The sequence below is a fragment of the Pleurodeles waltl genome, chromosome 3_1 (assembly GCF_031143425.1).
Source record: "Pleurodeles waltl isolate 20211129_DDA chromosome 3_1, aPleWal1.hap1.20221129, whole genome shotgun sequence".
Taxonomy (NCBI): Eukaryota; Metazoa; Chordata; class Amphibia; order Caudata; family Salamandridae; genus Pleurodeles; species Pleurodeles waltl.
In genome coordinates this window covers 970,560,250-970,574,953 of record NC_090440.1, presented here as the reverse complement: position 1 = coordinate 970,574,953, position 14,704 = coordinate 970,560,250, and the positions used below count along the sequence as shown (strand labels likewise).

General features: G+C 46.3%; 1 protein-coding gene across 1 annotated transcript in view; it reads left to right on the top strand.

Annotated features, from left to right (window-relative positions):
• Positions 1–14,704, top strand: part of UBXN11 (UBX domain protein 11) — a 379,872-nt gene that overhangs the window by 337,044 nt on the left and 28,124 nt on the right. The window contains exon 11 of the mRNA XM_069224030.1: positions 8,664–8,767. Within this exon, the coding sequence (XP_069080131.1) occupies positions 8,664–8,767 (104 nt within the window). The remainder of the gene's footprint in view (positions 1–8,663; positions 8,768–14,704) is intronic.

Here is a 14,704-nt window from a genome sequence, read left to right as displayed (position 1 = left end):
CTGGATCCACACAACTCATCAGGAGAGGGGACCCACGCTGCCGGTCGTCGATGCAGAGAGATGCCTGCTGAAGCAGGGGAGTGACTTCTTCACTCCAAGGGAGATTCATTCGTTCTTTTGGTGCAGACTGAAGACAGGCTGTCCTCTGAGGATGCACGACCGGAAAATAGTTGCAGTTGTTGTCAGGAGCTGAAGATACAATGTTGCAGAAGTCATCTTTGCTTCTTTGTTAAAGTTTGTAGAGTTCCTGGAGGGTCCAGATGCAGTTCCTTCGGTAAGAAGGTGAAGTAAAGGATGCAGAGGATTCCTGCTGGAGTCTTGCAATCCGAATCTGAAGAATCACCCAAGAGAAAGACCCTAAAGTGGGATTGGTCAGCTAAACAGGTAAGTGCCTATGAGGGGAGGGCTCTGATGTCGCCTGCTGGCACTGGCCACTCAAATGCTCCCAGAGTTCTCTGCCAACTTGGAATCCAACATGGCAAAACCCAGGGACCCTCTGGAGGAGCTCTCGGCATCATCCGTGGGGTGGTAATGGGCAGGGGAGTGGTCACTCCCCTTTCCTTTGTCCAGTTTCGCCCGCCAGAGCAGGAACTTGGGTCCCTGAACCGTGTAGACTGGATTATGCAAGGAGGGCACCAAATGTGCCCTTTAAAGCATTTCCAGTGGCTTGGGGAGGCTACCCCTCATAAGCCCGTAAAACCTATTTCCAAAGGGAGAGGGTGTAACACCCCTCTCCCAAAGGAAATCCTTTGTTCTGCCTTCCTGGGCTTGAGCTGCTCAAGAAATAGGAGGGCAGAAAACTGTCTGAAAGGTGGCAGCTGCTGGGGCTGCCTGGAAAACCTCAGAAGGCTGGAATGACAATACTGGGGGTCCTCTAAGGAGCCCCCAGAGATCATGGAATCATACAACCAATACTTACATTGGGGTATGATTCCAACATGTTTGATACCAAACATGCCTATGTTCGTAATTACCATTATGTAGCTGGACACAGGTAGTGACCTCTATCCAGTACACGTGTAAAATGGCATCCCCACACTCACGAAGTCTGAGAAAATGGTCCTGGAGGTCGTGGGGGCACCTCTGCTAGTGCAGGGGTGCCCTCACGCACAGGTACTCTGCACCGTAACCTCGGGGCAGGAGGGCCTGCTACAGTGGTGACTTATAAGTGACCTGGTGCAGTGTAAATGGCAGTGAAAGGGCACAAGCACCTTTTCACACATTCTGCAATGGCAGTCCTGTAGAAGCCTTTGCATGGGCTCCCTATTGGTGGCAACAGATATGGATACCTCCACTATACTAAAAAGTCCTGTAGGACTGAACCGGCAAAGTGTCCGTCTCTCTGTACCTGATTGTCGAGGCAGCAATGTTTTGCAAAGTGTACAGAGATGCCCACGTAGCCACCTGATGTAGGAAAGTACCCTCCTTTTGTCGTGGTTACCCCTATTTTCTGCCTGATGTCAGTGTGCATAAATGTGTTCACTGGGATCCTTCTAACCAGGACCCCAGTGATTATGCTCTCTCTCCTCTAACTTTTGTCACTGCATACTGGTAAGTCAGTATTTCACCCAAAATTGGCATACTAGTGCCCCCTTATATGTCCCTTGTATATGGTACCTAGGTACCCAGGGCATTGGGGTTCCAGGAGATCCTTACGGGCTGCAGCATTTCTTTTGCCACCCATAAGGAGCTCAGACAAACCCTTTCACAGGACTGCCACTGCAGCCTGCGTGAAATAACGCACATGTTATTTCACAGCCATTTTCACTGCACTTAAGTAACTTATGAGTCACCTATATGTCTAACCTTCACTTGCTGAAGGTTAGGTGCAAAGTTACTAAGTGTGAGGGCACCCTTGCACTAGCAAAGGTGCCCCCACATAGTTCAGGGCCATTTCCCGGGAATTTGTAAGTGCGGGGACGCCATTACACATGTGCACTACATATAGGTCAGTACCTATATGTAGCTTCACAATGGTAACTCTGAATATGGCCATGTAAGGTGTCTAAGATCATGGAATTGTCCCCCCATTCCAAATCTGGTATTGGGGAGCCAATTCCATGCATCCTGGGGCTCCACCATGGACCCCCAGTACTGCCAAACCAGCACTCTGAGGATTGCACTGCAGCTACAGTTGCTGCCACCTCACAGACAGGGTTCTGCCCTCCTGGGGTCTGAGCAGCTCAGTCCCAGGAAGGCAGAACAAAGCATTTCCTTTGGGAGGAGGGTCATACACCCTCTCCCTTTGGAAATAGATGTTACAGGCTGGGGAGGGGTAGCCTCCCCCAGCCTCTGGAAATGCTTTGAAGGATACAGATGGTGCCCTCCTTGCATAAGACAGTCTACACCGCTTCAGGGACCCCATGTCCCCTGCTCTGGCGGGCGAAACTGGACAAAGGAAAGGGGAGTGACCATTCCCCTGCCCATCACCACCCAACGGTGGTGCTCAGAGCTCCTCCAGAGGGTCCCAGACTCCAGCCATCTTGCTTTGCAAGGTGTGGGGGCACTCTGGAGGGCTCTGAGTTGCCAGTGCCAGCAGGTGATGTCTGAGACCCCTCCTGATAGGTCCTTACCTGATAAGGTAGCCAATCCCCCTCTCAGGGCTATTTAGGGTCTCTGCTGTGGGTTCTCTTCAGATTCTACTTGCAAGTTTCCAGCAGGAATCCTCTGCTACTACTTCATCCTCTGACCTCGGATCAACCGAAGCCTGCTCCAGGAACCACTGTAACAGCAGAAAGTATCCACAAGGGATACTTTTCTTGTGCAACGTCCGCTCCAGCCAGCAACTGCAACAGTTTCCAGGGTGTGCACGCTCTGAGGACTCCCTGTCTTCACCCTGCACCAGAAGGACCGAAGAAATCTCCAGTGGGGTGACTGAGTCACTCCCCTGCTCACGCAGGCACCTTCCAAGTCGACGACCGGTACTCCGGGACTCCTCTCACAGCGACGAGCGTGCTCATGGAAACACATGAGAGGGTGGACCCCATCTACACAGACTGTCCTGCTGACGCAATTTGGAGGAGGTAAGACCTTGCCTTCCCTGAGAGCGACAGTACCCCTGTGCATTGCGTCTTCTTCACCTCCTGAGGCCTCTGTGCACTATTAGCAAAATTCCTTCATGCACAGCCTGGCCCAGGTCCTCGCTGAGTTGACCTCCGGGGGCGTGAAACCCTTCTTTGTAGTTCCGCAGAACCGCGTTTTGCACCTCCCTTGTTCTCGTGTCCTGGGACTCCCGTGGGTGCTGCCTGACATCCTGAGGGCTCTCTAAAGTGCTGAGAGCCCCCTCTTCCTCCTCACACAATTTTTACGCAAAACTCAACTTTGTTGTAGCCAAGTCCTCCAACATGAAATCACGTCTGCATCCATCTTCACGTTGTGGGACATCCTTTGCATCACGCAGGAACCCGCTGGCATCTTCCTAGGGTGCATTCCTACAGTCTTTGTCCAACTGGGGATTCTTCTTTTGCACCCTCTTCTGGGTTGGCAGGGGCTCCTGTCCTTCCTGGAACGTCTTATGACTTCTGGACTTGGTCCCCTTCTTTTGCAGGTCTACAGGCCCAGGAATCCAGCAGTTGTTGTTTGCAGGCTTGGTTGGTTACTGCAATAATCCATATCACGAGGTGTAGTGTGTCTTAAGGAAACTTGCAGTACTTTACTCCTGCTTTTCTGGGCTCAGGGGTGGGATAATTTACTTACCTTTACTCTATTCTTACTCTCCCAGCGATTCTGCACACACTACACTTGTCTAGGGAGGAATTCGTGATTTGCATTCCACTTTCTTAGTCTATGGTTTGTGTTGCCCCAAGACCTATTTTCTCCCATTGCATTCTATAGCATTTCCTATTGTTTGCACTATCGTATGTCTAATTACTTACCTTATTTTGGCGTCTAGTGTATATATTGTGTATAATACTTACCTCCAGAAAGAGTATTGCCTCTAAGATATTTTTGGTACTGTGTCACCCAAATAAACTTCCTTTATTTTTGGTAACACTGAGTATTGTCTTTACTTGTGTATAAGTACTGTGTAGTTATAAGTGGTATTGCATGAGCTTTGCATGTCTCCTAGTTCAGCCTAGCTGCTCTGCTATAGCTACCTCTATCAGCCTAACCTGCTAAAACACTACTACTTCACTAATAAGGCCTAACTGGACCTGGTATAAGGTCTGAGTACCCAAGGTACCCACTACAAACCAGGCCAGCCTCCAACACTACCAGATAATGGCGTTCCCAAAGGTAAGTAACTTGTTCATTAGTCCTATCTACTTTTGCCGTACACCCACCCATGCCGCCCCATTCTGCAGATATATCTAGTTGGGTTGGGTTAGGGTTTATTCCCTTTCAGTGCCCTCGATTTGCACAGACAAAATGTTGGTTCTATCCATGACTCTGCGCTTCTGGTGTGGATGTTTTGTGGGTAAATGAACTGACGTGCGTGGGCCAGGGTGGAGCCTTTATAAGCGACCATGACGTCACAGACAGCTACGACGATGCTGACAACGCCACGTGGAGCTGAACGACGCCACCTGACAACGCGCGCAGGGTACTGCTCAGCAAAAGATTCCGATCTCGAAGCTGACGCCAGGGGATTCAAAGGTAAGGAATTTGCAGCTAGATAAAGTCTCTACCAGATAATGCGTTACTGAAGGTAAGTAACTTGTTTATTAGTCCTTCCTACTTTTGCTTCTGCAAACCAATTGGGGATCCTCTGCACAGTGTACTTATGTTTAGTGCACCATATAGAGAGCCAGTTTCCTACAAAACCAATTTCATATTATTTTGTAAATGCTTGAAGACATGGCTTTTCAAACAAGCCTACGCAACTTAGCAGTCTCTGACCTAATTCACATCAGTAGCTATGCGTTATAAAAAGTGCCAGGAAACCACTTGCGAACGTGCAGTATACAATCTTAATTAACATACCATATCAATGGTAACCTTGACATGGCCCAGACAGGACTGGTTCTCAGATCTACTTCGCCTATTGCAACAACATAATATTAGGCTGAAAACAATTAATTTTTGGACTCTCCACAAATGGCAAGCAGTTTTTTCAGATCCGGAATACTTAAGCTTGTCGATTAAGCTCTTGAACACATTGAATACTCACAGCGAAATATACCACAGTTTTGTAAAGGGAACCTAGTTAAAGGTAGGGGGGAAACAGCAAAGAAAACTTACAAATATAAATGGAAGTGTTTCTGTTAATCATGTCTAGACAATATTTTCACCCCTAATATCCTTTAGATCAGAAAGTTGCTACCTTATCTGTTACATCTGACATGATTAGGCTTTTCTCATGCCTCTGTTAAAGTACATTTAGCAGCTATATTACGCTTTAGACGATCTTCCAATAAACCACCTCTGTCTAATCTTTGTCTAATGGAGTTGGTAAGGAATCCTTAATGGGACTTTTTAGAGCTTATACTCCGTTGAAGCATCCACCAACTTCTTGGTAAATAAATACAGTACTTTCACAGCTAATGCAAAGTCCTTTTGAACCAATTCGCAAAGCCAAACTGATATATCTTTTATGAAAATGCCATTGCTGTTGACATTGATTTCTGTAAGAAGAGTGAGTGAAATAGAAGCCCTTACCAATAAGGGGCACTACATGTAATTTAGTTATGACCAGTTTATACTAAGAACAAACCCTTGATTCAGTCATTCACTACAGAGTTACCATTGGATTTTCACTTAAATGCGCATCCGGTTTTAAAAACATTCTTTCAAAACAAGAAGGATGAAGCAGAGAGAGCTCATTACACTCTCTATGTAAGAAGGTGCTTGAAATTTTACATTGACAGGATTAAAGAATTTAGAACAACAGATCAACTATTGGTAGCCTATGGTATGCCTGTTAAGGGTCTCTCTCATTCAAAACAAAGTATAGCCTGTTTGATATCGGTGGCCACTGTGTTTTGTCATCGCAAAGCAAGAAGACCTCCAGAAAGTAAAGTAAAGGCACAATCTACAAGAAGTGTTGGCACATCTACTGCTCTATTTTTCTGGTGTGTCAGTACAAGGCTTTTGCAGTGCAGCAGTGTGGAAGAATAGACCCATGTTCACTCAAAATTAATATTTGAATTCAATAGTAGAAAAAAGGATGCAGCTGTTGGACAGGCAGTGTTGTGTTGTAGTGTTGCGTCATCTTTTCCAATAAAGTGAGCCTTTTTTGTCATTATATCTCACTATCCGCTACAATAATTATGTATGTATTCTTTAACTGCTTAATATTCTGATTCAAGCATGAGAATCTATGAAGGATTCAATACTGAAGAAGGGAAATGTTGCTACCTGTAACTTCAGTTCTGCAGTATTGGTTTCTATGATAGATCTACATACAACCCACCCTCCTCTCCTATTTAACACTAACTTCTTCACACTTGAACTGCAAAACATGAAGTATGATAGCCTCTGAGGGGAGTGGTGTTCAGGGTCCAGTATTCTAATTGACTGGCGTTTGGTTATTTTCAAATGATGTGACTAGGATAATAAAGTGAATGTTTTTCAGCCATTGCTGGCTATGTTTGGCGTGGTACTGCTTTCTAAATTTTACTGTGGGACGCCCAGCTTGGCGATGGGGAATGAGTAAAGCATGCAAGTCTATGAAAGATACCAATGCTGGAGAATTACAATTACAGGTAAGTAACTGTTTTCCTTATGCACACCTTCCATATCATTGCCAAAGAGTATTCATGCCCCTCTCTGTTTTGCCCAAGGGTGGAGGAGAGAAAACTAAAAACAGAGTGCTATGACCTCTATTGTCCAGCTGCAGGTAGGAGGAAATGCTCCAACACACCCTGCCTTGTCCCTGATTAGGATGCTTTATAGCCCCCATCCCCATATTGCCCAGGTGTTTAAATACCACTGTCTACATACACACAACCCACACCATAAGCTACCACACCTATCAACAGACTTCTAAAGAACTAAGCTCATACTCCAATACTACACCCATAGTCATTTGTCAACAAATCTACCATCATACATCCACACATCCAGCATCATCTCAACACACCCATCATACATGAAAGCAACCCCCTACACATCCATCAAGCAACACACCCAGCATGGCAATATAACATACCATCATAAGTGCCTACTCACTCACCATCATCTGCCAACATATCCACCATCATCTTTCCACACAACCCACCTCATAATCTACCGCCCTTACTAACAGGCCTCCAAACAATCAACCGTATACTCTAATCATACACCAACACATCCACCAGATATCTTACATTTAATTAAAAAAACACAAAAGCCATATCTTTCTGGAACAGTGGAACAAGATTTCATCAGTGGGGTCGGACAATAAATGCATGCGCTATATGGCATGTTCAGCCATGCTGTTGCATAGTTTTGTTAAATGTGCAATTTCTACACTGTGTGTGTTTAAAGTTAATTTCTATTTTTTTTGTTGAAGCCTCTGAGTTTGAGATCATCGTTTCTGTACATTGTACATGAGAAATAAAATTGGCTTGCAGTGAGAGTTATGAAAAATTCCTATAAAATATTATTCTGTCATGCAGTGGGTCAGATGTGTACATTGGTAAGCACCTGTTAGGCATGCCTGTTAACATTATAGATTTGCAACAATTATTCAGCATCAGGAGAACTTGTAGGTTTTAGTAAGACTTATGGAATGTGCAGATTTGATCCGAGGAAGCAGTTTGAGCATACTTGAACAAGTTTAAAAGGAATCTCATTAGTCTGTTTGACTAAGAGAGTGGTTTCAAGTAGAATCCTGAATGGAGTGTGCATTCTAGGATGTCACAGTGGTAGAGTAGGTTCACTGCAGGAGGATACATTTAAAATTGTTTACCCTAGTTGATCTTGCATGTACAACTGCATACTTATCTGCTGAGCCAATGGACTTGAAGGAAGAATGGAATGTCCTATGGGAACTGACCCTAAAAGGTCTACTATATTGAGGCGACTACTGTGGAGATAAACAGTATGATTTAAACCCTAAGAAACTGGGTTGAGAGGGGAAGCCTGGGAGCACCCTGGGTACTCGCCTCTTCCAGTGTATCATGTGATCTCTGTAAGGCCTACAGAGTTGGCTTAGCCTCAAAAAGTACTGCCTTTTAATTTAGGCTTCCCTAACTAAAGCAACTTCACCATCAAAGCTGATGGTTTTCTTGGGTGACACTGTCTGGACTCCTAAAAATGGTATAGTCAGGATAGGGTGTGGACCAAAGCTAAAAAAAAAAAAAAACTCCCAGACAGCCCTTCTGATGCCTAGCACACAAACTGAGGACATAATAACCAACCCTCACTTACCTTCTGAAAAAATCTCAAAATTCTCTACCTTCCATAGCTTCCCTTTGCCCTTCTAGTTCTTTTTGGTACATGTGTTCCTCTGTTAATGTTATGATGACTTACATTTCTAGAGTGTTCTATGTAAAGCGACCCTGTGCTCTAATGGCTTGGGCTACTCTATATAAAAACTATAAATAAATAAACAATTCCGAAGAGTATCAGAAGAAGTGGATCATCTGTCAATGGGCAGAACTTACACCATATGGGTGTGATCACTTGGTATATTCTAAATTAACGGATACTGGGGTATTCCTCCCACTAAGTAGAAACTCAGAATTTCTTCTTTGATTGGTTTTATATACAGTGATTTTCTTCTGCCTTCTTTTAATCAGGGTACAAGCTCTCCTTGGATCAGTTTCTGAACAAGCTTCCCAGAGCAGTAGTCAAAGGTGGCCAGGTCTTGGATATCAGAGGGGCTGTGCAAGATCCTCTACAGGTAGGTTTCCACCTACAGTGGCCATATTTTGTTTTGTGTTCTCTTGTTGGATGCCCTTCTCTTAGTACAGTTATTGACACTGAAAATCTGTTCTCTGTATGTTTCCCCCAGGAGGTCCTGGTGTCATTTTAATGGTGGATGCCCCACTATCACTATATAATGTTTCCTTTGTTAGGGGCCCTAGTCCTATTACAGCGTTTCCATCAGAAGGCCCTGCAGTCTGATGTCTCCGTTTGGAAGCCAGCTCTGAAAATAATGCTCCTCTCGAGATCACCTGCTATGAGTGTAATGTTTCTCTCTGCAGATCCTGGTTTTACAATGTTTAACTGCAGATATCTCACTCTCGATATGTAATTCAGTGTTCCCATGTTAGAGGCCCTGCCCCCAAGGCTCAGTACAGTTTTCTCCTCTAGAGGCCCTCCTGTTGTTATTTTGAGTACCTTCATTGTTTATTGGAGGTGCTGTTGTTGGAATATTATTGCTCTCTTGAGTCTCTAGTCTTACTTTGTGATCCTCTCTGAAATTTCTCTGTCTAGTGCAGTGTGTGTCTTCGGAGGCTCAAATGTGAGTTTCATGTGCCCCTCTGTGAAAGACCAACTCTCAATATAAAATCCCCCTCTACAAGCCCTGATCTTGGTATAATATCCCTCTGTGGAAGTCCTGCTCTCTGTAGGATCCTCTTTGGATCCCCTTCTCTCATTATATATTTGCCTCTAGAAACCCACACTTTCAATGTCTTGGAACTTTACAGAGGCCATGCTGCCAATATAACGCATAAATATGGAAGCCCTGCTCCACTGTATCAAGTATTCTCTCTTTGGAAACCCTGCTTAGAGAATAACAACACTTGAGTTTCAGGTCTAGGGGGTGATTTACGAACATTTTGCGCTGGGTTTGCTTCATAAAAGTGACGCAAATCAGCACAAAACTTTTATTTTATTATTTACTTTCCAGCACAAACTTGTTTTGTGCTGGAAATTGACTAAAAGTAGCGCAATGCGCTGCTTACCGTTAATTAACGTCAAGGGGAAGTTACATGTGTGTTCCCATGCAATCACCCACCCTTTTTTATCCAGAACCTTATCTACCAAAAATATGAGAAAGCATTTTGCATCCAAAAAATAACACCTTTTGAAAACAGACGTTAAAAAGACAAATGTTTTAATTTCTCCTTCCTTTTCGGACTTTGCATATGTGCTGCACTGTGAAGCACAGATACAGAGTAGGACAAGTTTTTAAATTGTCTAGGCATAGTATTTTACACTAGAAGGGAACCCTCCCAATACAAAACCTATGCTAGACTCATGCACACACCCTTGCACTATGGAGCACAGGTATATGCATAGTGCTTGGCAGCAAAATTCTGCACCATCGATTCGAGAGGGAAGGAGAGCGCTATATCTCTGTTGATTTGGCACTTTCCTGCTCCCTCCCTGTCATGAAACGCATCCCAGCATTTTTGCCTGCTGCGCTGTATTGTGTAACTCTTTTGTAAATCTGTCCCATAGTGCGTATATCACTCTGACAGGCCTCTTCTCAGTAGAATGTTCCTGTTAGTGCAGTAGTCCTTTCTGAAGGCTCGGCTGCATTGTGTGCCTCATTAGAGGTTCTTTCATTATGATGCTCTTTTCCAGAGGACTGATTGGGGGAGAGGGGGAGCAGCACAGACCAATGACACCCGCTCTTGTGTTAGAAAGGCTGCTTTACTGAAACGGGAGCACTTCACATATAATCCATGGGCCTTTCGCCTCACAAAACTAAAACCTCACAATATAGAGATGTTCAACTATGTTAAACTACTTCCCCGCCTCTAAATGTCCCTCCCCCTCACAAAAATTAAAACTGCAAGTCTTTACTAACTCCTTCAGCAATTAAGACCTTTAACTTCCCCTACAGTGTTATTGCAACTATAAACCTCCAACTAACTTAATTCCCTAATGAACATTAAACTTGCTGCCTCATCCAGGCATGCGCTTGTCCACTCGTTCCCTTTCAGCCTGGCTACCACTGTCAACAACAATAAAATTAACTAAAACTCATAGCAATTTCTCAGCCAACTGCATCTGCACGTGCTTCAAAGCGACAACAACATACATGCTTCCACCCACGCACCTGGTCCAATGACCGTCGGTCTAATAAAGGAAAACCACCAAATATCACCCTTAGAAACCAATGATGAAAGGAATGGGAGGGCAGGAACACTGCAACCATGTCAACTACAGACAAAATGGTGGCTGGTTATGTGAGGGCTATAAAATAGTCCAAACCCAGCCCCAAAACACGGTAACAGCTGTTACACTGCACAAACTCCCCCAATCCTCCAGGGGACAAACTTCCCTTTGGTTGGCTGCTCCTCGAAAGCCCCTTGGGGAGAGGGGGTGCAGCCCAGACCACTGACACCAGCTTTGTGTGAAAAAGTCTGCTTTATTGAAACAGGTGCACATCACATATAATCTGTAGGAAGCTGGCCTGGTGTGTGGTGGGATCCTATGGTACTTACACCTTATACCAGGTCCAGGTATCTCCTCTTAGGTAAGTGTAGGCAATGTCTAGAAGCCAAGCTCTCTAGAGGTAGCTGTGGATGAGCACCCAAGGCTTATCTAGGAGACATGCAAAGCTCATGCAATACCACTGTAGTCACACAACAATTACACATATGAAATAAAACACTCAGTTGAACAAAAATGAACAAATCACCACAAAATACTAGACAGGTAACCCACCCTTAGGAGGTAAGTAATACACTAAATATATACACTAGTTATCAGAAACAGGCATAGAAAAGGTTTGAAAACAGTGCAAATAGCAATAACCAATAGTGACCCTAGGGGGAGCACAAACCATATACTAAAAAAATGGAATGCAAACAATGTACACCCACCTAGCTAAATAAAATGTGTAGAAGGGAGATGGGGGTATCAGAAAACCACAAAGATAAGTAACACAGCACCACCCAGTGACCAGGAATGCAGGAGTAAAACACTGGATTTTCCCCCAACCACCCAAAAGGGGGAAAAGAAGGAAAAGAAGACGAGCGGACAAGCCTGCAAGAAAATCAGCTGTGGACTACTGACGAAAGAAGACCAGTGGAGAGAGGGGACCAAGTCCAAGACTCACAGTGGAGTCGGGGAGGAGTAGAAGCTACTAAGCACCCAGCTGTGGATGCGGGAGTTGGTAGACCGTGATGAAGAACAGGTCAGCACTGCAGCCCTGGAGCCGAGAAGAGTTCCTGATGGATGCAGATGAAGCCCCACGCTGGAAGTTTGCAGACGGGTGTCAGTGCAGGAATTCCATTAACAAGCCTTGGCAAAGGCAAACTCGTGGTTAGTGGAAAATAGGTGCTGCTGGGGACCAGCAAGGCCCAGGAGGACTCAACCAAGGACGTACTAAGGGCATTTGGGTTCCGGGTGATCCCTATGGACTGCAGCAGTTATTTTGCATCCCATAGGGAGCCCATGCAAAGGGTTCTGCAGGCCTACCGTTGCAGCCTGCGTGAAACGGGTGCATGTACCTGTTTTCACTACAGGTCACTATAAGTCACCACTATAGTAGGCCCTCTCAGCCCAGAGGGCAAGGGTGCAGGTACCTGAGTGTGAGGGCACCGTGCACTAGCAGAGGTGCCCTCACAAACTCCAGATCCATTTTCCTGGACTTTGTGAGTGCAGGGACGTCATTTTATGCGTGTACTGGTAATAGGTCACTACCTATGTCCAGCTACATAATGGTAACTCCGAACCCGGGCATGTTTGACATCAAACACATCAGAACCATACCCCAGTACTGTTGCAAGTATTGGAAGTTTGATTCAATGCAATCTGGAGGCTCCTTAGAAGACCCCCGGCATTGCTACCACCAGTCTCACAGGGTTTTCTGGGCAGCCCAGCTGCTGCCCCTCAGACAGGTTTCTACCCTCCTGCTGCTTGATCTGATCAAGCCCAAGAAGGTAGAACAAAGAATTTCCTTTGGGAGGGGGAGGTAACACCCTCTCCCTTTGGAAATAGATGTGACTGGCTTGGGAGGCGTAGCCTCCCCAAGCCACTGGTTTGCTTTGAAGAGCACATTTGGTGCCCTCTGTGCATAAACCAGTCCACACCGGTTCAGGGACCCCCAGTCCCTGCTCTGGCATGAAACTGAACAATAGAAAGGGGATTGACCACTCCCCTGTCCATCACCATCCTCGGGGTGGTGCACAAAGCTCCTCCAGAGGATCCCTGGGTTCTGCCATCTTGTTTCTAAGGTTGGCAGGGCTCTCTGAGAGCATCTGAGTGGCCAGGCCAGGCAGGTGAGGTCAGAGCCCCCTCCTGATAGGTGCTTAACTGGTTAGGTGACCAATCCCCCTTTCAGGGCTATTTAGGGTCTCTCTCTTGGGTGGGTTCTCAGATTCGGCTTGCAAGATTCCAAAAGGACTCCTCTGCAAACTTTGCTTCAATTTCTGGCCACTGGAACTGCGACTGGACCCTCCAGGAACCAACAAATGCTGCTACAACAAAGAAGACTCTTCTGCAACTATGTTTCCACGTCTCCTGCTAGCTTTGCAACATTTCCCCAGCTGTGCATCCTCAGAAGACTGCAACTCTTCAGCCTGCACAAGAAGAAGGAATCTCCCTTAGAATGAAGGAGTCTCTCCCCTGCAACCGCAGGCACCTACAACAAGGGACAACCGGCTGCGTGGATCCCCTCTCCTGCTGCACTGTGTGGATCCTGCATCACAGGTGTTGGTGCAGACTAGTCCTCTTGTCCGCTTTGCCAGCAGTCCAACTTTGGTGGAGGTAAGTCATTGCCTTCCCACACGGGGCAGTACCCCCATGCACCGAGTCTCTTGCAGCTGCCAGGGCTTGTTTGCATCTCCTCCAAAGGATCTTCGGCGACGTGTAGCTCCAACCCTCAGCACTCCATCCTATAAAGCACAGCCTCCTACGTGGGATCCTCTTTTGTAGTGCCGAATGGGCTTCTTCTGGGACTCCTGTGGGTGCTGCCTCTGCTCCTGTGAACTCTCTGCGATGCTGAGGGTCCCCTGTGACTCCCCCTCCTGGGTTGAGTCCTTCTGGGCCTTGCTGGTCCCCTGCAGCATCTCTTTTCCAATAACTGCAAGTTTGACTTTGCCAAGGCTTGTTGGTGGAATTTCTGCACCAACACCCGTCTGCAATCTTCCTTCCAGCGTGGGGCTTCATCTGCATCCATCAGGAACTCTTCCATGGCTCCTGGACTGCAGTGCTGACCTGTTCTTCATCAACGTCGACCAACTCCTGCATCCACAGCTGGTTGGGTAGTAGCTCCTACTCCTCCTGGACTCCACTGTGACTCTTGGACTTGGTTCCCTCTCTCCACAGGTCTTCTATCTTCAGGAATCCACTGCTGGTTTTCTTGTAGGCTTGTCTGGGAGTCTTCTTTTTCTTCTTTTCCTCCCTTTGGGTGGTTTGGGGAAAATCCAGTGTTTTACGCCTGCATTCCTGGTCGCTGGGGGTACTGTGTTACTTACTTCTGTGGTTTTCTAGTACTCCCAGCTCCCCTCTACACATTTTACTTACCTAGGTGGGGGTACCTTGTTCGCATTCCATTTTTTTAGTATATGGTTTGTGCTCCCCTTAGGGTCCCTATTGGTTATTGCTATTTGCACTGCTTTCTAACCTTTTCTATGCCTGTTTCTGATTACTAGTGTATATATTTAGGGGGTCATTCTGACCCTGGCGGTCGGTGATAAAGCGGCGGCCAACCCGCCAACAGGCCGGCGGTCAAAAAAATGCAATTCTGACCCTGGCGGGAACCGCCAACACAGCCCGCCGCATTAACACTCCGACCGCCACGGCGGAACAAACAAACAGCGCGGCGGTCACCGCCAACAGCCAGGCGGCAGACAATGTACCGCCCACCCTATCACGACCCACCAATCCGCCACCTTTTCCGGGGCGGGAGCCCCGCCGATAAAAACACGGCGGA